The sequence below is a fragment of the Gracilinanus agilis genome, chromosome 2 (genome assembly GCF_016433145.1).
Source record: "Gracilinanus agilis isolate LMUSP501 chromosome 2, AgileGrace, whole genome shotgun sequence".
Taxonomy (NCBI): Eukaryota; Metazoa; Chordata; class Mammalia; order Didelphimorphia; family Didelphidae; genus Gracilinanus; species Gracilinanus agilis.
This window is the reverse complement of record NC_058131.1, coordinates 294,905,337-294,932,074: the sequence shown is the minus strand read 5'-3', so window position 1 is coordinate 294,932,074 and position 26,738 is coordinate 294,905,337. Positions and strand designations below refer to the sequence as shown.

The 26,738-nt window shown below is 35.0% G+C and overlaps 1 protein-coding gene across 1 annotated transcript in view; it reads left to right on the top strand.

Moving 5' to 3' along the window:
• The window catches only part of FTO (FTO alpha-ketoglutarate dependent dioxygenase), a gene marked incomplete at its 5' end in the record, with an annotated part of 387,795 nt that overhangs the window by 77,444 nt on the left and 283,613 nt on the right, over nucleotides 1-26,738 (top strand). The window contains 2 exon segments of the mRNA XM_044659722.1: nucleotides 6,757-6,834; nucleotides 21,592-22,210. Coding sequence (XP_044515657.1) covers nucleotides 6,757-6,834; nucleotides 21,592-22,210 — 697 coding nt within the window.

Below are 26,738 nucleotides of genomic sequence, written 5' to 3'. Positions count from 1 at the left end.
TTTTTTTTTTTTAACATTTTTTTGAGTTTTGAGTGTCCTAAATCATGGAGACAACTAAAGTTAAGTTTCTTCATCTTTGATACATAATTTCTGTTTCGAAGAGGTTTAAGAGGTCAAGGGAATCAGAAATTCTCTAGTCCTCCAACTTGTTGATCACATGACACAGAAAGTATCAAGCACTTAAAAGCTTCTTAACTTGACTATTTGGCTCAGTTCTCGATTTATGCACTCCTTTCCTCTTGAGCTTGTTTTAGTTTTTAATGATTTATCTTTATGAATTGAGCATTTTAAAGAGGATCAAGAAATATGACTTTATGGAATGCATGATGAGTTTGAATTTTGATAGGACTTTGATATAGAGTTTATGGCATATGGATAATAATTTAGGAAGAAGCAATATGAAGTTTGGAAATAAGTGATAAGTGTACCCTTCCAGTTCTTTCTCAAGCCATCAATCACCCCTATACTGGCTATATGCTCATCTCTTTCTAAATTGATCCCTTGGGGAACCAGTTCAACTTTATACTGTACTTTATACTTGAGTCCCTTACTGTTTTATCCTATTTATCTGTACATCTTTTCAAGCTTCCCTTTCTTCCACCCTCTTATTTGAGGACCTTACTTCATACTGCACAACAAAAATATTGAGGCCATTCCTAGAAAGACCCCTCTTCTCCCAACCTCATCACCCATTCCCTCAGATGTCTTTTCCTGACTCCTGCTTTCTACTCCTTTTTCACATGAAGAGATGGCTTTTCTCTTTACCAAGGCTAATTCCTCTACATATACCCTCAATCCTATTTATTCTGTCTTATTCTTTCTGAGGATTTCCATCTCTCATTGTCCTTTTCACTAGTTTTTCAGTTTCTCACTTAATACTGGCTATTTTCATTCTGCCTTGAAACATGCCCATTTCTCTCCTATCCTTAAAAAAAAATCTCCCTTGAGTTGACTTCTCACTAGATAGTGTCCTGTATCTTATACCCCTTAAATGACTAACCTACTTGAGAAAGCTGTCAGCAATCAGTGCCTTCACTTCCTCTGGTTCCACTCTCTTCTACATCCTTTCTTTCAACTTTATCATGCAATAAAATTGCTCTTTAGGATTTCCAATGATCTATTTATTGCCAACCCTAATGACCTTTCAAAAAAGATCCTTTTTTCAATCTTCAGCCTTTTTGACTTTTTTTAATAGCCTTTGATACTGTTGATCAACTTCCTCTCCTGGCTACTCTCTCATCTGAGTTTTTTTAATACTGCTTTCTCCTGGTTCTCCTCATACTTGTCTGAGCATGACTTCTTTTACTGAATCTTTTTCTAGGTCACAGCTTTAGAGTATCCCCCAAAGATCTTTTCTTGACTTTTTTCGCTGTTCTTTCTTAGCTCTCTCTCTTGGTGATCTCTTCAGCTCCCAATTCAATTCAATTATCAGATTCAATTATCAGATTCAATCATGTCTATGCAGGTGATTCTCACATTTATTTAAACAGTCCATATCTCTTTTGACCTTCAGTCTTACTTAATCAACTTCCTATTGAATATCTCAAACTGGACATTTATATAGGCAGATCAATCTCAACATGACCAGAACAGAGTTCATTATCTTTCCCACAAAATACTCACCTTTCTTAAACTTCCCTATTACCGTCAAAGGCACCATTACCCTCCCAGTCACCTGAGTTTGGTGTCATTCATCATCCTTGATTCTCATTTTTACCCCACATGTCCAATCTGTTTCCAGCTCTTGTTATGTCTACCATCATAGTATCTCTCATATATGTGCCCTTCTGTCTACTCACAAAGCCACTGCCTGGGCTCAGACCCATGTCTTTTTCTTTTCACATTCACAACACTGTTTATTCATTTACAAAACCAATTGTAATTAATTTTGTCATTAATAAGAAATGTATCATTATTCCACCTTTTTATTTCACACTTGGACTTGACTAGACCTTATGTTGGTTGATCTCTCCTTCCCAAATTTTTCTTCAGTCCATTCTCTACTAAGTTGCTTTTAGATAGGTCTGACTACTCTTTCTCTTACTCCTTTTTACTTATGGAATAAAAAAATCTGATATTTGATTTTCAAAGCTCTTTACAACCTTTCCATATTTCCTTCCTTCTTTCATTTTATTCCCTTTCATGACCCTTTCCTACCTTTGCTGTCTTCTTACACTTTATTTTCCTCTGTGTACTCTAGAATGTAGCACCACTAGCCTTCTTGCTATTAACTGTACATGACCCCCCCCCCCAGTTCCATGCTATTCCAGCACATTGGCTATTTCAGGCCCTTACTTCCTCTTCCTGGCTTCTCTGGATGCCTTTGAGACTTAGCTCAGATTTCCCCTTTCTGTAAGAGATTTCTTTGGTTATTCCCTCTACACACTGTTAATACATTCCGGGGAGATTCCTTCTCATTTACCTTCTGTATGTCTTACAGCTACATAATTGTTTGCACATGATCTTTTCCAGGAGGAGTTGAGCTCTTGAAGGACAGGGACAATGTTTTTGCCTTTCTTTCTCTAGTGCTTAGCACAGTGCCTGCCTGCCTAGGTAGGTGCCTGATTTATTAAGTTGCATAATAAATTCTTATTGACAGATTGACTGAATGAGGGTACCTAATGAAGAGAAAAGGAGAAGATGCTAATATTTTTGTCCACTTACTTAACTTAGATACATAAATTCCTTATATGAATTTTATATGAAAATGAGGAATAAGGAAGTTCATTCTTAGAGGGAGTGTTAGGAAAAGGGATCTTGGTACAAATTATGAAGTAATGGCTAGGTGCTGCCATTGTTGATGTACCCAACACACCTCAAAAATGGAGGCAAAGAAAATAGGTCATTGGATAGGAACCAATGCTGGGGAGATGGCATAGCAATGAATGAGGAGAGAAGCTGAAAGAATAAGGAGGCTGAGACTAGACCATAGTCTGAGCACATAGCCCTCCTCTCTTCCAGAATGGCCAGCTGTAATGGCAGAATTTGCAGGGAGTATTGCCTCTCTATCAGCATCTCTAACTTTCTGAGAATCTTTGTGGGATGCAGGTGGGGGTATGATATAGAAGGGATTTGGAGACATATTTTATTAATCTTGGCTTTAAATCAGTGTTTCTCAAACTTTTTATTGCTCAACTATACTTTTTTCATCTTGAGAAATTGAGATAGACCAGGTCTTTAGTTAGCAACAAGGAAGGGTCCCAACTTAACTCCAGATCCATTTGCTGGCCCTATTCACTTTTCTCCTTTCATAGTGCTCTTTTATAGCTTACTTTTCCAGTATTTACAGGGGAGAAAATGACTTGGTTACTCCTGGTTTAGAGTAGGCATTGTGACCTTCTCAGGGCAAAGCAAAGAATTTAGTAATAAAGGGGAGGGGAATTGAGAATGTGGAAGTTTTGGGATATGGAGAAGAGTTTCAGAGTACACAAGTGTTTTACCACCCACCCTTTAAGAACCACTTCCTTAACCAAACTTACACAGTGGGAGATGGGTTGGCCTATCAAGCCCAGGGTTGTTTGTTTCCTTGACACCTAAATCCTTGAGAGTAGGAGTCCTTCCTTCCTTCCTTCCTTCCTTCCTTCCTTCCTTCCTTCCCTTTTTTCAGTATAGTGAAACCTATGGTTTCTTAGAATGTTTTTAAATGCATAGAGCAAAAAAGATAGGGTTATAAAAGAAACTAATTATAATAAAATGAAGTTATTAAAATTTTGTTTTAAAAGTTAATGGACCCCAGGTTTAGCACTCTTGCTTCAAGGCATAATGCTCTTCTGAGGTCCCCTTAGGAGTGGCTGCTTACTGTTCACTTCATCTCAGAAGGGTTGGGCTGGGTTGTAATTTTTTAAACTTTTGTATCCTGCATACTTTCTATGATAGTGCTATGTAGAAGATACTCAGTATATTTGTTCAGTGAAGGAATGACTGAATGATTGATTATCATTTCCCAGCAGAACAGCTTTTCTGGGAATGCTTTGAGTTAGAGCAGACTAACAAAAATACCTAATTGCATTAAAAATGCAAACACATCCAATTATAAGGGAATATAGAAGCTCTAAAAGAAAAATTTGAATTTTTGGAACAAAGAACCAGACCTACTCAAATGACTTTAATACTTTCTGAATGTCTTCAATGTTGCAAAGTAGCTCAGAATTTTATTTTTGTAAATAAGATGAAGCCTGAAAAAAATTTTTAGAGGCCATTATCTGTTGTATCTTTTCATAGGTAATATAATACTTTTTTCCCTCAAGCCATACACTTCATTTTATATAGGTAAAAAAAAGAAAGCTAGAGAATCCCCTCTTCTTTGCCCAAGTTTGCCTTTTGAGCCAGGGACTAAGCATTAAAACTGAAATTTCTGACACCTGATTTTAAAATCTGTTATAAGTTTGGAGTTAAGATGCTTTTTTAAGTAAGTTCTTTGCTGCCTCCTTTACCTTTTGGAGATGTGGTGGGTCGTTGTCCTAGTAGATGGGGCCTTCTGCCTCAACTCTAGCCAGGTGGTAGAGCTGAGGCTTTGATTTCTCTCTGGTTTTGTGTGTGGAATTTGTGAGTAGCTTGATGTATTTGACATCTGTGTGACAGCTTCTTGTATATGAGAAGAGTAGTATGCTGCAAGGCCCAGCTGTGTGTATTTATCTGTACATCAAGCTGAGGAGCAGCAGTTAGCCAGATCTGACAATCAAATGTGAGCTCCTTCTACCTACACTCAAGAGTGCATTTTAATGTGGTGTGTATTTGCCAAGGAGTTGGCATTTGACACAGACAAAGAAATTGTCAGGTTTTTCCCCTTCGGTTTGCTAGCCTGTGTTTCAGATGTTTCCCCAAATAAATGCTTCATTGTTGAACAAAAGTGTGCTTTAAAACACACACACACACACACACATTCTCTTTGCATTCCTGGTTAAGAAGATAATGAAGTTTTTCTTTTGTTTTAAGCAATCATAGAGTGTGCTAATTAAATTGCCAGTTGACTTAATCAAACCTTGCCTACATCTTGATTTCACCACAATTTCCATGCCCCTTAAGAAAATGAGAACTGGAAAGAGCCAAGTCCATTCCTAGTATATAAATTCCAATGCTCTGACAGTTTAGTTAGTGAGTGAATTGCTGTTAATGTTGATATACAGTAATAATTTCAGTTATGCAGACTTGAGTTGGAAGTGTCACTGACTCTATTTCTATTCTAGTACATTGTATAATTATCCTTATGATATTGAAATTTCCCAGAGCTGGTGGGTCATTTAATATTTTGATTTCTATATAGAAGATACTGTCATCTGCACTTTAAACTTATCCTTTCAAGTGAGCCCTCTAAGTTGCAATAATATGTACTTCTATGATGAGCTGATTGTGAGTCCACTGATAAGCTTTGGGGGGACTTGATTTAACTGAAGCATGAATTATGAACTGAGAATTGACCTCCACTGGCACTTGTTAGCCTTTGTGAAAAGTTCACTGTTATTTAATCTCATTTTGGGGGATGGTGTGTAAATTCTCTTTTGACCCTTTCCTATGTGTGCCACCACATATACATATTTAACTGCATTGAAGGAGACCCATAAATATGTGTTGAAGCAGTGTTTATAGGGTGGGAAATATTTTAAGGAATGTAAACCTCTTGCCATTTGATGTATCCAAGTGTTCAGATGGATATTTTTCCTTTTTTTGGCTTTTATAAATCATCTTTGCATGCTTAGTTTGTGATAAGGACTGGGAACTAATCATAGATTTCTAAGGAAATGCTGTTTTTCAAGAGTTTGAAGAAAAAAATTGATGATTACATAGTGAGTTCATTAGGGACAGTTTGCAAAATGTTGATCTCTGTACATTTATTCATGTCTGTATATGTGCAGATATCACTGAAGCAAAGAACAGCTAATTTTCAAAGCAGGAACTGTCAACAGATTCCTGGACTGTGCTGCAGTTTGTACTTTTATTATCTAGGCTAATTGTTTATTTAACCAAAACTTGTATCAACTCAGTCACAGAAGACTGTTTGCCACTTGAATATAATGTTTTCCTGTGACAGCAGGCTTTAATTAGCCATAATTAGAAGAGGCCTGTACACAAAAAACACAATTTACTAATTGGTCTTTCTTGATGCAGAGGAACTATTTTATAACTCTTTTAATTTCTTGCATGCATTTTTGCAGATATTCCTGTTATTTTGATGTAGATAATGACACACTTCTCAGGAGGAGTACTGCCCACAGGGAACTTTTCTTGCATTTTTTAGGTGGCAGTGGTTTTGGGAAAAGAGACATTGCCTTCCTGTATTCTACCACTCTTGTAATAAATGTTTTGTTACCATTTTACTTTTCTCTTCAACTAGAGATCTTCCTGTAATGTCTTTTTGCTATGGAGGTTAATAGAGGTAACATTAGATTCTTTAAGTACACAACAATGGATCAAAGTTCTAGCAGCCCTTCCCATGCTACAAAGATATATTTGGGCCTAGCAATAGACTCTGTGGTCTTTCATTCAAGGGTAAGCCTAGAAAAATGTGATGGTGTGCATCAACAAAGCCTTATCCAGGGTCATAAAGTTTTTGACCCTATATAGCATGAGACCAATCCACTGAAGCACAGGAAAGTTGTGAGTATCATCAATGGAAAGAATACCTGTGCTGATGAAAGAATAGATTACCTTGAAGTATTTGAAGTACTGAGATGTTTTCTTGGCTAGGAAAACCATTTCTAAGACTTTTTTTCTCTCCTGAACTGATTTTGTATAACATGCTCTTTTTTTTTTAAACAGAAGCAGAAGCTTCTTAAAGAACTTGGAAACAGATGGCTTCCTTATCTAACCCCTAAAGATGCTGAATTCCACCAGCTGGTAATATACCTTAATCATATTTTGTATGACTGTCATATGCTTAGACTGTGATTTCCATGAGGGCAGACATTTTTTTGTCTTTACAGTTATAGCACTTTGCATAGAAATAGGAGCTTAATCAATACTTCTTAAATTGAATGGAATGTGATAAGAATAAAGACCTGGAGTGCTAGAATGTCAGCGATTTTAGAAGAGATCACTAGGAAGCTGATACCTAGAAGAGGTGAATGACTTGCTCAGAAAGGTTAAGTTTTTAAGTGGTAGGGGTCAGAGTAGAACCTCAGTTTCCTTCTCTCTGGTTTGTTCTATCTTGATTGTAGTTGGATCTCTGAATGTGAAAAAAAGGAGACAGGGGATGTGGAGGAAGAAGAGGATTCTGGAGTAAAACTCCTTTCCCCCCATTCTTTCTTCTACTGTACTCGAGTAGTTCCTTCCAAGAAGTGGGGTACATTGGAATGAATTCTGGATTTGGAGCCAGAAAAGCTGGGTTCAAATATTGCTTCTATTACTTGTTATCTGTGTGACCTTGGGCAAGTCAGATCTCTCCACGTATAAATGAGAAGGTTGGATTATATAATATTATGTAATATAATTAATTTTATTATATTATCATAATAACCTCTCAGGTCCTTTCCAATTTTAAATCCTTTATCCTATGATTCTTCTCTTATTTTCCCTTTTCTATATCCTTGGTTATTATTACTGTCATAAACTATCATAACAAAAAGTAAAATGAAATCATTCTGCCGAACTAAAACTATGCATACTGTTACAGAGATAATGCTTAAACATCTTTCATCTATGTACAAAGAAACAAAGTATATTTAAGATAAAGCTTTGGAGAGACAACTTATGTTTGTAAAAATTTTTATTTTCATGATATTTATTAGATTTGTCAGAAATTGTGTAACTGAGTTATCTGTCTTTAGGGTGAAAGCTGCATGAAGTTGGGGGCCAGGATGTGCCTATCTTTGAATCTGTGTTTATGACTACTATATTAGACTTAAGAGGATTATCTTAATTAAATATTTAGGTAGATCCATGATCTCATCAAGATTGGTAGTCACTCCACTGGATCATATTGCAACTCCAAACTTTCTTTAATTTATTCATTCATTCAACAAGTTTTTTTTTATAAATCTAAGTACAAAGCATTTTACTAGGCATTGGAGATTACTAAGATGAACATTAAGCCATCTCATCCTCAACAAACTTATATTCCATTGAGAGAGAATCTCAGAGTTTTTTGCTTTGCAAGATTCTTGTCTAAATATGTAAATTCTTTATAGAATTTATATAGATCCACCCACCCCATTAGAGGCTCCTTTCTGGTTCTTTAATAGTTATCATTTTACTAACTCAGTAAGGTTAGCTAGCCTATCCCTATCCCAGAAAGAAAATGCTAAAATGTATATGCCCTCTATGTTCCTATTGTCGCTAAAGTGTTTTAAGAAATGTGCATAGTGTCATGTAACCTTTGAATAAGACAAAGAATTTTTTAGGAAATAGGATATGGGACCTGTTTTCATGTGGGAGATTCCTGCGTGTGGAAATTGTAGAGATAACTAAGTGGCAGGATGGATAGAGCTCTGGATTCAGAGTCAGGAAGACTTGATTTAAAAACTGCCTCAGACACTAGCTTGGTGACCTTGGACAAGTTGCTTAACTATCATCTGCCTCAGTTTCCTCATCTGTAAAATGGGAATAATAATAATAACAACAATAACAACTACTACTTCCCCCAGTTGTCCTGAATTTCAGATAAGATAATAGTGATGAAGTACTTTAGCACAACCCCATGTAGGTACTTAATAAGTGTTTGCTAAAAAAGAAACTTCCATCCATACCAGTAAGTTACCTGTAACTTAGAGTGGTAGAAAATTGCTTTGGGGAAATCAGAAGGCTCCAGTTACATAGCTATTACATATCAGAGGCAGGACTTTAACCCAGATTTTTTTGACTCCAAGGCTGCCCCTATATTTACTAGGCCACATTACCTCTCAGGACTAAGCATATTAAGCACTAAAGAAATATAAATTAGGACTATAAATTAGCTGTTTACATCAAATTAAAAGGTTTAACTGTTAGTTTGGTCACGAGGTGTAAAATATTAGATATTTCACAGTGATTTCTAATGGTTGTTGGCAGAATTTCAAAAAAATTTAGACTATTTTGCAAAACTCATTAAAATTCTTCTAGGAAACATATAATCATCTAACTACATTAATGATTATTGATGGATATAATCTACCTCTAAAAATCTATAGAAAATTCCTTGAAAAGAATGCAATTTAAATTTCAATAGCCATTGAGCCCAAACCTTGTCAGTACTGGGGCATATCAGTCTTTCTAGGGAAAAGCTTTTATTTTATTTTATTTTTTGCTAGATTTCAATTTTTTTACTAGGAATTTATTAGGAATCAAGGTATTCTTCTAGTGAAGTAATCTTCACTAGATTTCAGGGGGTTTCTGAATTTGGGTGGGAAATGAATTACATTCTTATTTTCATTAGCTTCTATTTAAAGTTCAGCATTTCATTCAATTTTTAATTAAACCAAGTGCAAAACAGCATTGTTCTGAGTTCATAGTTTTTTTGCCAGATTGCCAAAGGGCTCCATGATATAAAATAAAGGTTGAGTACAAAAGTTTGCGTTGTCTTTCTCATGTGAAATGCTTTTTTTGAGAATTCTGCCTCTAGGAAAGTCTTAAGTGAACAAAACAGGAAATACTTAAAGCAGACTCACTGAAAAGAAATCCTCAGTATGATAGTTCAGAATAGAGTAAAATAAAATAAAAATCTTGGACTGATTTCAAGATCAGGTATAAGGTGTAGACAAAATAGAATAAGATATAATATACCTCCATTACTGGTGGGGAACAGGCCTTTATTGAAAGATGCTCTGATTTCAGGGGAATGCTTTCTCAGACTAGCTCCAGTTGAATTTCGTTGGCAGTGTTTTGCATTTTACACTTTATGGCAATTTGCACCATATTAGTCATAACATTTTCGACACCATTTTAGCTGTAAAATGGTTGCAACTTGGCAACCATCCCAAGACTAATGTTCTAAACACTTTCCCTGGCTCAGCCTACAGCTGCATGAAGCTGAGAAGTCTCCCAAATGAAATGAACATCTGAAGTCATTGTTTTAACCTAGCTCCAATGTGATGTGATTTGCTTTGCCTTAAGATCATCCAAAGGAATTGCAAAGAAATATAGGTCTCTGACACAGGCCTTGAAGATGCAAGGAAAATGATTTCCCATTGGACAAGAAAAAGGAAACAAATATTATTTTGGAGATTATGTTTTTATTTCAGCAAAAGGAGCAAAAATATTCACTTGTCTGAGAAATATAGTTCCTTTTCCTGAATCTAAAGAAATATATCAGAAGTCTTAGCTATCCTGTTTTATTTTTCCTTCTTTCTTTTTTAAGGCAGCTATTCCAGATCTGCAGCTAATTTTTTTCTAGTTTTTGGAAGGTAGAATGACAAGTATTTAGGCAGAACTTCTTTCTTGTTTGTATTTTCCCTATTAGGTTCTTTTGAAGATGCCTTGAGCTTGGGGTCTGACATTGATCCTGGAGCAGTTAGTGGAATCCTTTCAAGGATTAAAGGTTGCTTGAGTTTTAATTTTTGTGGCTGGTGGCTAAAGTGGCATTCCTCTGGCCAAGACCCAGGACTTGAGTCTGAACTTTGTATTTATTTATGTCATTAAAAAGCGTTTTTACTTTGCTTTTAAGAAAATAGATTTACTCCTGGTAAGGTTTGGTGAGGCAGCTTTACACATTATATAAGGTGCACTTAAAGTGATTAGATTATTAATACAGCTTGATATCATGGTCTTTTGTAGGTTTTGGAACGATAAAAGAGAAACCTTGATAGGTGTTCTGTTTACATTTTTGTTTCAATTTTTCCAGTAGATTGACTAGTCCATAACATGGTGGGTTGATGACCTTTACTATTTAACTCTCCATGTACTACTTTCAAGATATGAAAACAGAAATGAATCAGTAGTTGCCTTTTAAAAATAAGAGATTTAAAATTTTCTTTTGCTTTTTAGTCACCTTGAATTTCCCCTGTATTCTCTTCTCCCTTTTAGAAAGCTGTCTTTTATAACAAAGAAAGTTTCTTTTGAAAAAAAGATGAAGAAAAAAATGAGCAAAAAACTGACTAACATTTCCATTGTAGCTGAGGGAGTATATAAAGACTATATATATATATATATATATGCATATATATATATATAATACATATATAAAACAATCTATAAATTGTAAGATGACTGGAAAGAGGGGCCACCATGTTAAACAGCAGACTTTAATTTGGAGTTTACTGAGTAGGAGGAATGGTGTGGTCAAATCTGTGCTTTAGAAAAACTACTTTGGCAAGCTATTGAAGTACTTCAGTTGAATAAAGACAAGTGGAAAAAAGGGACATATATGAGAGACATGAAAGTTTAGTTGTTGTGAAGACACTGTCTTAGATGGGGTGAAGTAGAGTGAGGTGTTCAGGATGACAGTAAAGTTGCAAACCTAGATGACCAGGAGTATGGTAGTATCCTCAACTGTAAAAATGAAGTTTAGAAGACAGATGGTTTGGGGGTTGGGAAGGAAAGATGTTGAGTTTTATTTTGCATGTATTGTATTTGAGATGACTTTGGCAAATATAGTTTGAGATAGATGAAGTTGAGATAGATAGATGTATTAGTAGTGCTCAAGAGAGAGACTAAGGTTGTATATCTGAGGATCATCTGTTTAGAAATAATAACATAACCAGTAGGAGCTGATGAAATCACCATGTGAGATAGTATTGAAGCAAAGAGAAAAGGAGACCTATGATTAGTGGGTTTGATATAGATGAAGATTTAGCAAAAGAGACTTAAAAATGGTCAGACAGTAAGGGGAGAACCAAGAGATAACAGGGTTTTCAAAACCTAGAAAGGAGTATTTAAGAAGAGATGATCAACAGTGTTAGACACTGCAGAGAGGTCTAGAAGGCTGATGACTAAGAAAAGACCACTAGATTTGGCAATAAAGAGATCATTGATTACTTGGGAAGGGACAGGATAGTTTGTGTGAAGGCACACAGATGGAAGATAGAATGTCCTGCTTCAGAAATAGTAGACCCATTTGGCTGGAAGGCACAAAGTATGAGAATGGTAGTAATACAAAATGATTCCGATAGGGTAGACTGGAGGCAGCTTGGTAATGGCTTTAGATTGTAGGGTAAAGAGTTCATATTTTTTCTTAGGTATAACATAGAGCTACTGAAGATTTTTGAGCAAGGAAGTGATGGGTATGCCTAGGCCTTAGGGTGATAATATTGGTAGCTTTGTAAAGAGTGAATTGAATTGTTGAGAGACTAGGAGTGTAGGAAACCAATTAGCAGGCCACTTTGTATATGCCAGCCCCTAGCCCAGTGCCTTGTGCATAAGCATCTCATAAATACTCATTGAAGAAATAAGCTGATTAAAATCTATGGTATTACCTGCTTTAAAAGGAGTGGGGTTTTTTTTGAACATTTATTAATATTTATTTTTTAGAAAAGTTAACATGGTTACATGATTCATGCTCCTACTTTCCCCTTCAGCCCCACCCCCACCCCCCATGGCTGATGCGCATTTCCACTGGTTTTAACATGTGTCATTGATCAAGACCTATTTCCAAATTGTTGATAGTTGCATTGGTGTGGTAGTTTCGAGTCTACATCCCCAATCATGTCTGCCTCAACCCATGTGTTCAAGCAGTTGCTTTTCTTCTGTTTCCAAAAAGGAGTGGTTTTTTAAAGATCACATTTACAGCTGTAGTGTGCTGCCAGCTCTGGTATACACTTGTTACATTTCTATCTATATAAGATGATTGATGGACAGGATGTGTATTCATCAGTTCTTAGGGAGCATCCAAAATATATGTCTTTTGTATGGTGCCAAGCAGGGCACAATGCGGATGACTTGAAATATGATCTCTGTAAGGATATTTTGAGGTATTAATACCTAGTATTTAAGCTCAGATTTCAGCATTTCTAAGGTAGACATTTGAGAATTTCCCTGAATTTGATTAATATTTAATATCACTTGGAATTCACAAGGAAGAAAAAGCAAAAAAGGATTTCTGGTGAAGATGGCATTGTGAATGGTATCGCTGAGCTCTGCTATCCCAAGAAAATCTGTAGCAAAGATTTAAGAGGGCTCCAGATAAAATCAAAATCAATTAAAAACAAAGGGAAATGACAGTAAGTTTCACTATCCAGTTCAGGACAACACAGAATGGTTATTGACTCTCTGGGCTGGTGTGTTCCAGGCAACTGAAAATAGCACAGTTCTCCCTGAATTGAATCTGAATCCAGAAGGGTCTCAACCTTCACCTGTAGGAGCCTCATCAGGAAATAACCACCAGCCTCTAAGTCACTATGAGGAGAGGCAGGATAAGGCAGTATGTGTATGCCTCAAGGCCTGTCATGATGAGGTCTAAAGCCAGTGCTCCTGCTATAGAGCCATAGAAGGGTCAAAGTCAGCCCTTGGTAAGACCACCTATAGAAGGAGATGATGGAATATCCTTTGAGAACATACTAAGAGGCCTACAGTCTTTTATGTATGAATAGCTCAATTATTTGCAAAATATACCAGGGTAATCAAAGAGATAGAGACGAAGTAGAGGAGGTCTAAAGTCAATGAGATGAATGGGGCAAAGTGGGGTTTGCATTGGTTTTAGGACAGTGATGGGCAAACTACAGCCCACGGGCCAGATGCAGTCCCCTGAAATGTTCTATCTACCAGGCCAGGCCATGTGACATTATTCCTAATCTGATGAATACAATGAGTAGTATACAATACAATGAAACTTCGAAAGAGCTGCCTTAGAAACAGACTGACAGATGAACATTTCCTTTCCTTTGGCCCCCTCTTTTAAAAGTTTGCCCATCACTGTTCTAGGAGATAGAAGCAAATGCCTAGGATTGAGGTATGAGGTAGAGTCTAGACTTAATCTTGGATCCAACTCCCCTTCTCAGGATAGTATTGTAGAATAGGGTTGAAGGTCTAAGAACCAGTCAGTCCATTAAAACTACATCAGAACAGAGATAGATCATTTAAATTATATAGTATCATGTAGGACTTGCCCGCTCAACACAAGAGCATGGGAGAGGGCAAAGCCTGGTACTAGCAAAAAGTTACAATCTAGGACCTGAGAATGGAGATATGAATAAACAGCCAAAAAATTTGAAGAGCTTTTAGGTGGTACAGTTGATTAGCTTTCTAGATCTGGAGTCAAGAAGCCATGAATTCAAAATGGCCTCAGACACTTAGTAGGTGTATGACCCTGGCCAAGTTTCCTTAACCTTTTTCTGTCTTAACTTTCCCAATTTGGGGATGAAGGATGAGGGGGGATAATATAAATGGGGATAATAATAGTACTTATCTTTCAGGGCTGTTATGAAGATAAAATGAGTTATTTATAAAGCTCTTTGTAAACCTTAAAGCATGTAAGCATATTTATATAAATAAATGATTGTTGTTATAGTTATTGAATACAAGTGAATACTGTGGGTTAAAAGAAATGCCCAAGAGGTAAATACAGAAGTGATTAAATAATAAGTACAACTAGAGATTTAGAAAAGAAGAATAGCTTAAACAAAAGGACTCCAAGAGTAAATGGAATAAAAAGGAAAAAAAAATTAGAGCTCTTGATGGAAGAAAAAAACTGTGAACAGAATAAATAGCTTAGAATCAAAGGTGGAAAAAAATTACTCAAGTAGTGGGTTCCCTGAAAAATAGAATGGACTTACTAGAACTAAATGATTCATTGAAATAACTCAAAATATTAGAACAAAGTAAAAAGAATTAAATAGTAGAAATATTAGAACACGTGAAGCATAAGCTATCAAAAACAATTTATTGGGAAGACAGAAGAAAAGTAACTTAAAAATCCCTAAATTTTTTTATTTTATAAAATCATGAAAGAAAACTCCCTATATCTATTAGAACCAGAGGAGAAATTGAAAAAGAGAGATTCCATCACCCACCCCAAATTGCTTAGAAGAAGAAACCCAACCCATCAATATCTATATGAAAAATGTTACAAATCACTAATAATTAAAGAGATAAAAATTAAAAGAACTCTCAGATATCACCTCATTCCCATCAAATTGGTAAAATAGATAAAGAAGGGAAAAATACAGATGCCGAAGGGACTATGGGAAAACAGGCACATTGTTTTTTGTACTGTTGGTGGAGCTAGGAACTGGTTCAACAAATTCTAGAAAACAATTTGAAATTATGCCCCCAAATCTATTAAACAGTGCATACATACCCTTAGATCCAATGATAATTTTATTAGTTCTATACTCCAAAGAGATCAAAGGAAGATAAAAAGGACTCATATGTATAAAAATGTTTATAGCAGCTCTTTGTGGTGACAAAGAATTAGAAATCAATGGAGGAGAGCCCATCAGTTGGGGAGAGACAGAAAAACTTAGGATGTATGAATCTGATAGGATATTATTATGCCATAAGAAATGAAAGGGATGGTTTCAGAGAAACCTGGGAAGATTTGTATAAATTGTTGCAAAGTGAAATGAACAAAACCAGAGAACTACTTATACAACAACAGCATTTTAAAGACACAACTTTGAAAGACATAGAAACTCTGATAAACACAGTGACTAACCATAGTTTCAGAAGGCTTAAAAAGAAATATGCTACATACTTCTATATTCAGTGATTATAGACTCAGTGAAGTCTGAGGAATATACATACACATATCACAACACATATATAGAGAGTTATAGATTCAACTACAGATCTTTAGGACATGACTAATGTAGGAACTTTTTTACATATGTATGTAATGGCTTTTGTTTTGCTTTCTTGGTGGTAGGGTACAAGGTGGTGTAGGAAAAAATTTGTAACTCAGAAAGAAAGCTCAAATTGAAAATATCTGGAAATGTTTTAGCCAAAATTCAATGCTTCTAGATTAAAGAAAATGCTACAAGTAGCCAGAAAATTTTGAACAATTTAAGCAATCACAGTCTGTATTATGCAAGACTATGCTGCAGTCACTATGTGGGAGAATAAATCTTGGAAAACTATACTCCAGTAGTCCTATAATCAAGACTATCATATCCTGTAAAACTGAGTATTATCCTACAAAAAAACAAAGTAGACCTCTATTTGAATAAAGGACTTTCAAGCATCCCTGATGGAAAAGACTAAAAAAGAGTATATTTTTTGAAATAAAAGCAGGGGACAAGATAAATCTAGGAACATAAATACATTTGAATTATTTCAAGGGATGAAAAGATAATGAAGTACTTATATTCCAGCAAGAGAAGAAATCTCATTTCCGCAACTTAATCTCTTCACAGTTTATAGGACAAAAGAAATACAAACCCCCTGCCAAAAGATGGTTCTATACTAATAATTTAATAAATAAAAGAAAAGGGACAGGAAAAGGAATATATTAGGGAACAACAGAGGAAGAAGCAGGAAGAGAGAACTTATTGTGTCTTATAACTGGGGTGTCTGCCAGATGCAGAATGTATAAATATGGAGAAGCAGGCATCTTCTGAACTTCAGTCTTATATGAACCTGGCAAGGGAGAGTTGAACATTATCACCCACACTGAGCTGAAATAACTTCAGTAAGATAATAGACTGGGAAAAGGAAAGTAGAAGGGACTTTAATAATGGGAGAGTAAAATTGAGGAGGAAAAAGGACATGCAAAACAAATGTCAACAATAGAGATCATAGATTAAATTAGGAAAAAGTAATGGTTAAAGTCAGTGATTAGGTTTTTAGCTTGGTAAAGAGCTATGGGGAGTGGGACCAGGTTCTTTCAGTTTAAATTATTAGTATTGAACCATTTTCTTTTTCCTATTTTCTTTTTTTTTTAATCAAGTTGTAGGTAGGGAATAAAAAGAGTAAGAAATATAAGTGGATTGCAAATATGAAAAAAGACAATTCTTTCCCTGCAGGAACTTACTATCCAATGGGGGAATAAATTACATAAAAGGAAACTGAAAAACAGCTGGGGCAGGGGATGAGAAGCCCTTGCTGTAAGGGTGTGGTGGAAAAGTCAGTCAGAGAAATCCCAAAGTAGGGAAGCCAACTAAGAAATGAGAAGATGTCTGAACTGTGTTGTCTGCTTAAATAGAAGTTTGGAGCTCATGGCATCACTTTCAAATCAGAGAGGCAAAGAGTAGTGGTGAGGTAGAGTACAAATGTTAATGATGAGATCTTACAAGATGCTGAGATTATCTCAAAAATGAGCTTACTGGACCATGATGGAGAAGTTAATCAGAGAAGCCCCAAACTAGTATAGCCAGTTGAGGCTGAGGAGTTTAGCAGAATGATATAGAAAGCAAAATCCAGAAATATTTGCAAGAAACATAAAACATAAGATTCCCAGATTTCAAATAAGAGATTGAAACAGATTTTATTATGCTGTAGGTAAATTAAAAAAAATATGGTGGTGCTCATGATCTCATACCAATATAGTAGTAGAGGCAGCAGCAAATAATATTTATATAGCATTTTAACATTTACAAAGAGCTTTACAAATGTTAAAAATAAACATGGTTAAGAGATATAAACAGAAGAAACTATAATATGCTTAAATGCATCTGAGAAAATAATATTTATGTTTAATATATGCACTGAATAATACAATATGTAGACTTAAATAGAATTAAAAAAAAATAAGATATGATAGCGCTCTGACAACTGATGAATGGAAATAAAAAGGGAATATATACATCTCTCAGAAGTGTATAACTATGTGCTGGGGTAGATAAGACTCATAAGCAAATATAGAATAGAAATTTTAAATACTTCCTTTATTGATAACAATGCAATAAAATAATCAATAAAGGACATTTGAAGAAAGCATTCCAAATTAAGTGAAAACTAAATAATGTGTAGGTCAAAGAACAAGTCACAAAAACAATAGATAATTTTGTCTATGAAAATGACAGGTCAATTATTAAAACTTTTGGAAAGCAATTAAAGCAATCCTTAGGGGAATACTTTCATCAATAAAAGAGAAAAAGAACAGTTAAATAAATTGAATATACTACCTAAAAAAGTAATAAAAAACTAAACACAAAATATAGAATTCCCAAAAATCAAAGAAGAGATAATAAACTGACAAAATTTAACTGAGAAAGAAATTTAGGAGCTCTTTTTAGAAAAGCTTGTAAAACAGACAAACCAGCATTTTATTTTTATTAAGGGACAAAGAAAAATCAAATTATCATACCAAAAAATTAAAAAGGAGGACCCAAAATAGATCAAGAGGTAAGTCAAGGGAATAAGGAATTAAAAATTAAACATTTAATACCTTTAGGCATTTTGCTAAACACTGGAGATATAAATATAAGCAAAAGTCCTTGGCTTCAAGAAACTTACATTCTAATGAGGGAAGATAATATGCAAAAAAGATCTGAAAATTCTGTAGGGGGAGGGGACAGAGGGAAGGTATGTGGGCAGGGGCATGGCAGTCAAGTCTTGAGAAGCAGAGCTTGGAGCAGAATAAAAAATGGCCATATTGAATCCTTCCTCAAAATGGAGGATCCAAGAGTATTTCCCCAATGGAAGAAGAAAGAGAGATGCAAAGAGATATCAGGAGCCAAAAAAGTCACAAGTGCTAAGAAAAATTCCAGAGTGTGAGGGGCAGCTGAACCATAAGGACAAAATTCTGAGAGTCAAAAGCAGAACCAAGAATGGAATGAAAAATGAAGACAATAGAAATAATTAGAAATTATTTTAACTAATTTTTTGTCAATAAAGGTGATAGCTTAAATGAAATAGATAAATATTTAAAGAATTACAGACTACTTACATTAAGCGAAAAGGAGAGAATTTAAATAACTTAATTTCATAAAAAATTTCTAAACAAGCCATAAATAAATTCCTCAGGAAGAAATAGTTATTGCGATAGGCTCTAAACTGAACTGATTTATAAGCGAATTCTATGAACTATTCAAGGAACAGTTCACTTTAATATTACATGATTTGTTTGTAAAAATAGAGTAAGAATTCATCCTATTAGGTTCTTTGTCCAAAATAAGTATAATCTTAATACTTTAATCAGGGTGAGATGATACAGGAGAATAATATTATGAACCAATATTTCTAATTAACTTTGATGCAAAAATATTAAAATATTAGCCAAGAGTTTATGGCATTGTATATTATGGTATGCTTGGATTTATACCAGAAATGCAGGGCAGGTTTAATATTAGGAAAAATGTAGACATAATATATTATATTAATAAGAAAAACAGTTTAAAAAGATTAGATTAATAGAGAACACTTTTGACAGAATAACAACATAAAAGAGTGATAAATGACCTTTTCTTAATATGGTAAATAGTATCTATCTAAAACCAAGAACTAGCATTTTATGTAATATAAATATGAATGTAATGGAAAAGGTATGGTTTCAGGGAATACTAAGGATACTCATCTGAATTTAGGGAGAAGTAAGCAGACCGAGTAAATCAGTTTATACAATGACAAGTTATCTTTTTTGTGGGAGAACTTTGACTTAAGAACTCTAAATATGAAGTTTGCTTCTTCCCTTAAAGTATAAAGGATTGATGGAATAAAGGTGCAGGATAAGACATTGTACCTCATGAAAAAGAGGGATGGTTTAAGTGACTTGCTCCAGAGTTAGAGCAGGTTAGTGACACAACCAAGATTAGAACTCACCAACCTTGAATGGTTAGGATGCTATTTGTTCTCTGAAGTTGGTGTTGTTGTGGTTGAAATGTAGAAATTACAGTAGAGCTTCCCCATGCTTCCTCTTCTTTTTAAATTTGATGTAGAATCCCAAGTATAGAAAGCATAAATCAATAGTGGATTGTCATTGTCATGGAGGACACCTTTAAGGCTGTGACAAAGTTCATATTTTGTGGAGGGTAAATAGAACTTTGAAGTATTCTTATAAACCATGTCATATAAAGATTCACTGAAGAACTGGAGATAACTTGTAAACTATGAGATTTAAGAACGGGCATGTTTGAACATATTTAGAGTGTCATATAAAAGATAGAGGAGCTTTCTTTATGGCGGTAGAGGACAGAATTGAAAATTAGAGAGGTTGATTTTGCAGTAGCATAAGGGAAATCTTTTTATGATCATATCTGACCATAAATGAAATTGACTACCTTATGAAATATTAAGATATCTCTATGTCATGATATCACATATAAGATAAACATATTAGAGAACAGTAAAACAAAGTGCTGTGAGATACAAGAAGGGAATTCATTTGGGTGGATCACTGAAGGTTTCATGGAGGAAAGGGCATTTGAGTTGGGTTTGAAAAGGAATTCATTGTATGAAGAATCATAGATAATAGTCTAAGAGTGAGAAGGAATAGTTAAGACCCTCTATTACAATACCCTAATTTTACCAAGTAATATATTGAGATACAGAGAAGTTGTCACCCAGGATCACATTGCTAGTTAGTTTCACAGACAGGTTTTGAACCCAGATGCTCTGTCTCCAAATCCAGGATACTTTCAAGAATACCATGCTGCTTCTGAGTTGGAAGTCATTCCAGGGGACAGCCTTCTCAGAAACAGAGAGGCAGAAGATTGTAGCAGATGTTTAGGGGACACTTGACTGAAGAATAGGGTTAGTGGAATAGAATAAAGAAGATAAGATTAGAGAGTTCATGATAATAGCTCACATTTAATGAAGTACATTATTTTTCAAAATACTTTATACCAACAACCCTGTGAAGTAAGTAATATAAGTATAGTATTATTGTCCCCTTTTGCAGTTAAGGAAAATGAGGCTTTGAGAAATTATGACTCGCTCATGAGCACATAGCAAGGAAGCCTCTGAATTGGAATTCAGTCAACTCTCGAGACCAGTAGTCTATTCTTTCTGGCACATTGATAAGATTGTGGAACTATATTGTGGAGTGCTTTAGAGTTTGAACTTTACTTTAAGACAATGTAAAAAGACACTGAAGAACTTTCAGTTGAGGATTGACATATTCAGATAAATGCATGAAAAAGATTTTTCTATCAGTAGCATGAAGAATGGATTGGAATGGGGAGACTGTGGAGGCAGGAAGACTTAGTAGGTCACTGTCACTATAATCCAGGTGGGTGGTAATGATGACCTGTGTCAGAGTGATATTAGTGAGAATAGAGAGGAGATGGTGAATACACAATGTTGCAGGGGTATATTTGAAAGGATTTAGTAACTGATTGTGAGAGGATTAAAAGAGAAAAGAGTCAAACATGATTCTAAACAGATGGTTGATAACCATTTTCCAGGGATATTTTAAAGAAGATTCCTTTTCTTTTTTCTTTCTTTTTTTTTCCCCACAAGAAGGTTGGTCTAAATAACCTTTAAATTTCCGTTGAATGCTATGATTTTCTGATCTCAAATTATATAATCCCTCTTTTAGGCTGCTTGTTGCCCAATATCCAAATTGAGCCTTTTGGCATATGAGAACATTGGAGTATGCATCTAGGAAGAACTTCAGAAGTCAGTTTATTGAGGGACTTTGTTAATAGTTAGAACTGTTAATCAGCTGACTCTAATTAGGGAACTCTGGTTACAGACTCATTTACCATCTATTTCATTTAATCAATGTGATAATATTCAGGTTTGAAGCTGCAGGTTTGTTTTTGGAATTATGAGCCAAGAGATAATTGATTTTTGATGTGTAAAGAAAAGCATTTTATGTGAGAAAAATGCTATCAGCAACTATACATATACTGTTTTCATTTTTTTTTCCAGTGGCAGGAGAACTATTCCAAACTGATTCTCCGAGAAGCGAGTAGGATCCCAGAATTTCTGCATAAGGAAGTTCAGCAAGCCTTCCTCATCTTGCGCAAGCATGGCTGCTTATTCCAGGATCTAGTCCGAATCAAAGGGAAAAATTTACTCACACCAGTATCTCGCCTTCTCATTGGAAACCCAGGGTACACTTATAAGTATCTGAATAGCAGACTCTTCACTGTGCCATGGCCAATGGAAGGTTCCAACATAAAATATTCCAGAGATGAAATATCTGCAGCTTGTAGAGCCTTCTTAAAGCTCAATGACTACTTGCATAAAGATACAATCCAAGCTTTGGATAAACTACACTTGATAAAATCCAAAGACAATGAAGACAGTACAATATTTGGAATGGTCCCAGAACTCTCCAAGAACAGTTTGAATGTGGGACGTGATTTGGAACTTAAGAAGAGGACAACTTACAATTTGACCTTGTTGAATTACATGGATCCTCAGGAAATGTCCTACTTGAAAGAAGAACCTTATTTTGGGATGGGGAAAATGGCTGTGAGCTGGCATCATGATGAGAACCTAGTAGAAAGGTCAACAGTGGCTGTATACAGTTACAGTTGTGAAGGTACAAAGACTGGAATAACATACTTAAGTGAATTTTGGCTGGCATACCTTAGGTCCTAAGAGCTCTCTTATTTGTTATTATTGTTTTTTAAAAATGTCCTTCATTTCTCACATCTCCTTTTTTGCAAAATATTCCTCTCTCTGGGTCTGGATATGCCTTTGTTCATTGTAACTCAGAAATATTACATTTTCACATATAACCAAGACTGTCATTCCCCTTTGCCCATGTAGTGCTGTTCTAATTGACTTACTGATAAAAGGTCAAGAAAACAAAAGTCAATTAAATATTTCCAGGTGAACAATTAAATATTTCTTAGGTGAATGTTTACAGCAGTGGTTCCCAAACTTTTTTGGCCTACTGCCCCCTTTCCAGAAAAAATATTACTTAGCCCCCTGGAAATTAATTTTTAAAAATTTTAGTAGCAATTAATAGGAAAGATAAATGCACTTGTGGCCATCACCGCTCCCCTGGATCACTGCAGCACCCACCAGGGGGCGGTGGCACCCACTTTGGGAATCACTGATTTACAGCCTTGCAAAGATATTTGATTCCAGGAGACATCACTATTTTATAGGAACAGTTTGTCAACTCTAGTCTTGCCCTTAGCTTCATGGTGCTTTTCATACTGACTCAGAAGCCAACTCATATTCCACTCTGCAATATTGCCTTACTGATTCTAACCATTTATATGATCTCCTTATCACAAGGCAGCACCATAGTGATGATGTATGAGTCCTTCCTTGACAAAATCATGCAAGACTAGCTTTGCAGCCAAGTGTTCTGTTTTGTATTTATTTATTTCCTTTTCCTTTTTAAAGTTATTAATCCAAATTTTACAAAACCAAACAAAATAAACAGTACCATATACTATGAAAAAGAAGATAGTATACAAATGAAATTACAAATCTTCTATATGTTTAGCTTATTTTTCTTTATATCTATATAATAAATACCATCTACAAGTGTCCTAGCCTCTCCCCACCTTCTCCATCTCACAGAAGATATCATCAGGGAGACCAATATGTACGTATAAATTAAGTCTTTCATGTTTCACCTTTCTGTTCACTTTCTGGAGGAAACATTCACAGTTTATTCTTCCACCATTAATTCTGTGGCTATGTATAATGTTTTTCTGGTTCTACTCATTTCACTGTTAATTATCTTATGTGGTTCTTTCCAAATTTTTTAAAACTGTTCATCATTTCTTATGGTGCAATAGTATTCCATCACAAGCACATACCATAACTTGTTCAACCATTTCCCAATTGATGTGTATCCCCTCAGTTTCCACTTCTTTGCCACCACAATGAGAGCTGCTATAAATATTTTGGAACATATTCCATGTTCCATTTGGAATATTTTCCTTTTTCCCTGTTCTCCTTAGAAAACAGACCCAGCAATACAGGGACATTCACGTTTTTATAACTTTTTATAACTTTGTGAGTTAATTCCAAATTGTTCTCCAAAGTGGTTGGATTGTTTCACAGTTCCACCAACAGTGCATTAGTGCACTCCCCACCCCCACATACACATTTATTTTGCCCTTTTGTCTTTTTTGCTAGCGTGGGTGTGAAGTAGTATCTCATTTGTTTTGGTTTGCCTTTCTCTAATCAATAGTGATTTAGAGCAATTATCTTATATACCTATAAATGGCTTTGATTTCTTCTTCTGAAAATTGTCTGTTTATATCTTTTGCCCATTTATCAATTGGGGGATGGTTCTCATTCTTAAATTTTTCAAAAGTTCATTATATATTTTAGATATGAACCTCTGAGAGGTTGGCTATTAAAATCCACCCCCCCCCAATTTTCAAATTTCCTTCTAAACTTGGCAGAATTTGTTTTATTTGTACAAAATATTTTCAATTTAGTGTACTCAAAATTATTTTCACAGTGCCTCCATCACATGTCAACTTATAAATTCCTCTCTTATCCATAAATCTGGTAGGTATATAATCTCTGTTCCTCTAATTTACTCATATCTTCTTTTATGTCTAGATCATGTATTCATTTTGATCATTTTTAGTAAATGGTGTAAGATATTGGTCTATATCTTGTTTCTGCCAAATTAGCTTCCAGTTATCCTAGCAATTTTTTACTAAATAGTGATTTCTTATCTCAAAAACCTGAATCTATGAGTTTATCAAATATGAGGTTACACTAATCTTTTACTGCTGTTTTTCGTATGTCTGTTCTGTTCCACTGATCTATAATTATATTTCTTAGCTAATACCAGATAGTTTTGGTAATGATTGCTTTATAATGCAACTTAAAATCTGGTACTGCTAGATCTCCTTACTTTATGGTATTTTTCTCATCAATTCTTTTTGGTATTCTTGATCTTTTATTCTTCCAAATGAATTTTGTTATTATTTTTTCTAATTTAATAAAATATTTTTGATAATTTAATCAGAATGGCATTGAATTAAATAGGTAGGATTTTTATTTTAATTATATTAGCTCTGCCTATCCAAGAATAATTACTATTTCTACAGTTATTTAGATCTGACTTCATTTGTGTAAAAAATGTTTTATAATAATAATGTTCATGTAGTTCCTGAGTTTGTTTTGTCAGGTATATTCCCAGGTATTTTATTCTGTCAGTGGTTATTTTAAGTGAATTATCTTTTTCTATCTCTTTTTGCATGACTTTGTCAGTAATATATAAAAATATTGATGACTTATGTGGATTTATTTCCTATTCTGTTATTTTGCTAAAATTATTGATAGTTTCCACTAACTTTTTAGCTGAATATCTAGGATTTTCCACATATACCATCATGCCATTCATTACCTCTGCCTAATCTGTTTCCTTCAATTTCCTTTTCTCCTCTTATTGCTATCACTAACATTTCTAATACTATGTTAAATAATATTAGTGATAATGGGCGTCCATGTTTCACTCCTGAACCTACTGAGAAAACTTCTAGCTTCTCCCATTACAAATAATGCTTGCTGATGATTTTAGATAGATGCTTCATATCATTTTAAGAAATAGTCCCTTCTCTAATGGGGAATATCCAGGGAAGTAGACTTGAATATTAAATGTGGGTCCATAAGGGTGTGAGGGAGACAGGAATGACAGATGGAGAGACCAAACAAGGCAGGGAAACTGGGTTTTAACTGCCAAGGAGGTGACTGTTGAAAGAAATGGCATTTAGGCCCTAACAGTCACACTGCCCCACCTAGGCAAGGGCCAATGGAACCAGCAGGCAAAAGGAAAAAGTTATAACAATTTTTAATTAGGGAAACTATGGTAAAGGCTGGGAATAGGGGTTACTACACTTACAGACTAAGGGCAAACCATAGGGTCAGGGGAGGGACTTATCTATACTAAACTGAGACCTAAGAAAGACAGAGCCCAGAGAAAAACAGGACTGAAGTGGGTATCCTCACAGTAGTGTCCAGCCTCACTCCAGTGATGTTTCAGCGCCTCCAGGACCACCTGCTGTACTCTTCCAGGTGGGTAGATTCTGGGAGCTGACCTAGCCCAAGTTGACCTACAACTCACGTTGGAATTAATAGTCTCTACCAAAATCTCCCACAAGTAGGTGATGGTCTTCCTTCAGGATCTCTGGTAAACTGAGGTCTCCTAGGATCAGTTGCAACTTGTCTCAACCACCATGGAGTCTCTCTCAGTGAGCAAGAAAATTCTGCTTCCCTATTCCATTTTGGAATTCTTCAGCCCTTCCTATTAGGTCTAATACTAATACTAAACTAAGTAATCCTCACAAACGTCATACCTATGCTTTCCAGTGTTTTATTTTTTCTTTCTTCCTTTTTTTTTAAAACCCTTGACTTCTGTGTATTGGCTTATAGGTGGAAGAGTGGTAAGGGTGGGCAATGGGGGTCAAGTGACTTGCCCAGGGTCACACAGCTGGGAAGCATCTGAGGCCAGATTTGAACCTAGGACCTCCCATCTCTAGGCCTGACTCTCAATCCACTGAGCTACCCAGCTGCCTCCGCTTTCCAGTGTTTTAAATAGAAATAAGTGTCATGTTTTGTCAAAGGCTTTTCTGTATCTATTGACATAGACAGATTTTTTTATTACTTTTGTTACTGATATCAACTTTGTTGATCGTTTTCTTTGTATTAAACCATCCCAGTATCCTATCAAAATGTTATTTTCTTTATGATGTATTTTTGTAGTCTCCTAACCAGGATTTTTACTTATATATTCATTAATGAGATGGGTCTATAATTTTCTTTCTCTGTTTTTGCTCTTCCTGGTTTACGTATCAGCACTGTATTTGTTTCATAAAAGGAATTTGGTAATACTCCTTCTTTATCTATCATTTCAAATAATTTTTTTAATATTGGAATTAGTTGATTCTTAAATGTTTGATAGAATTGACTTGTAAATCTATCTAATCCTGATGCTTTTTTCTTAGGAAGTATATTTATGGCTTGTTCAAAAAATGTTTTTCTATTTAAATTTATTTAGACATCTGTTTCTTGCTATGATAGTCTAGGGAGCTTATTTTTTGTAAGTATTTTTCTATTTCTCTTCCATTCTTAAATTTGTTTTC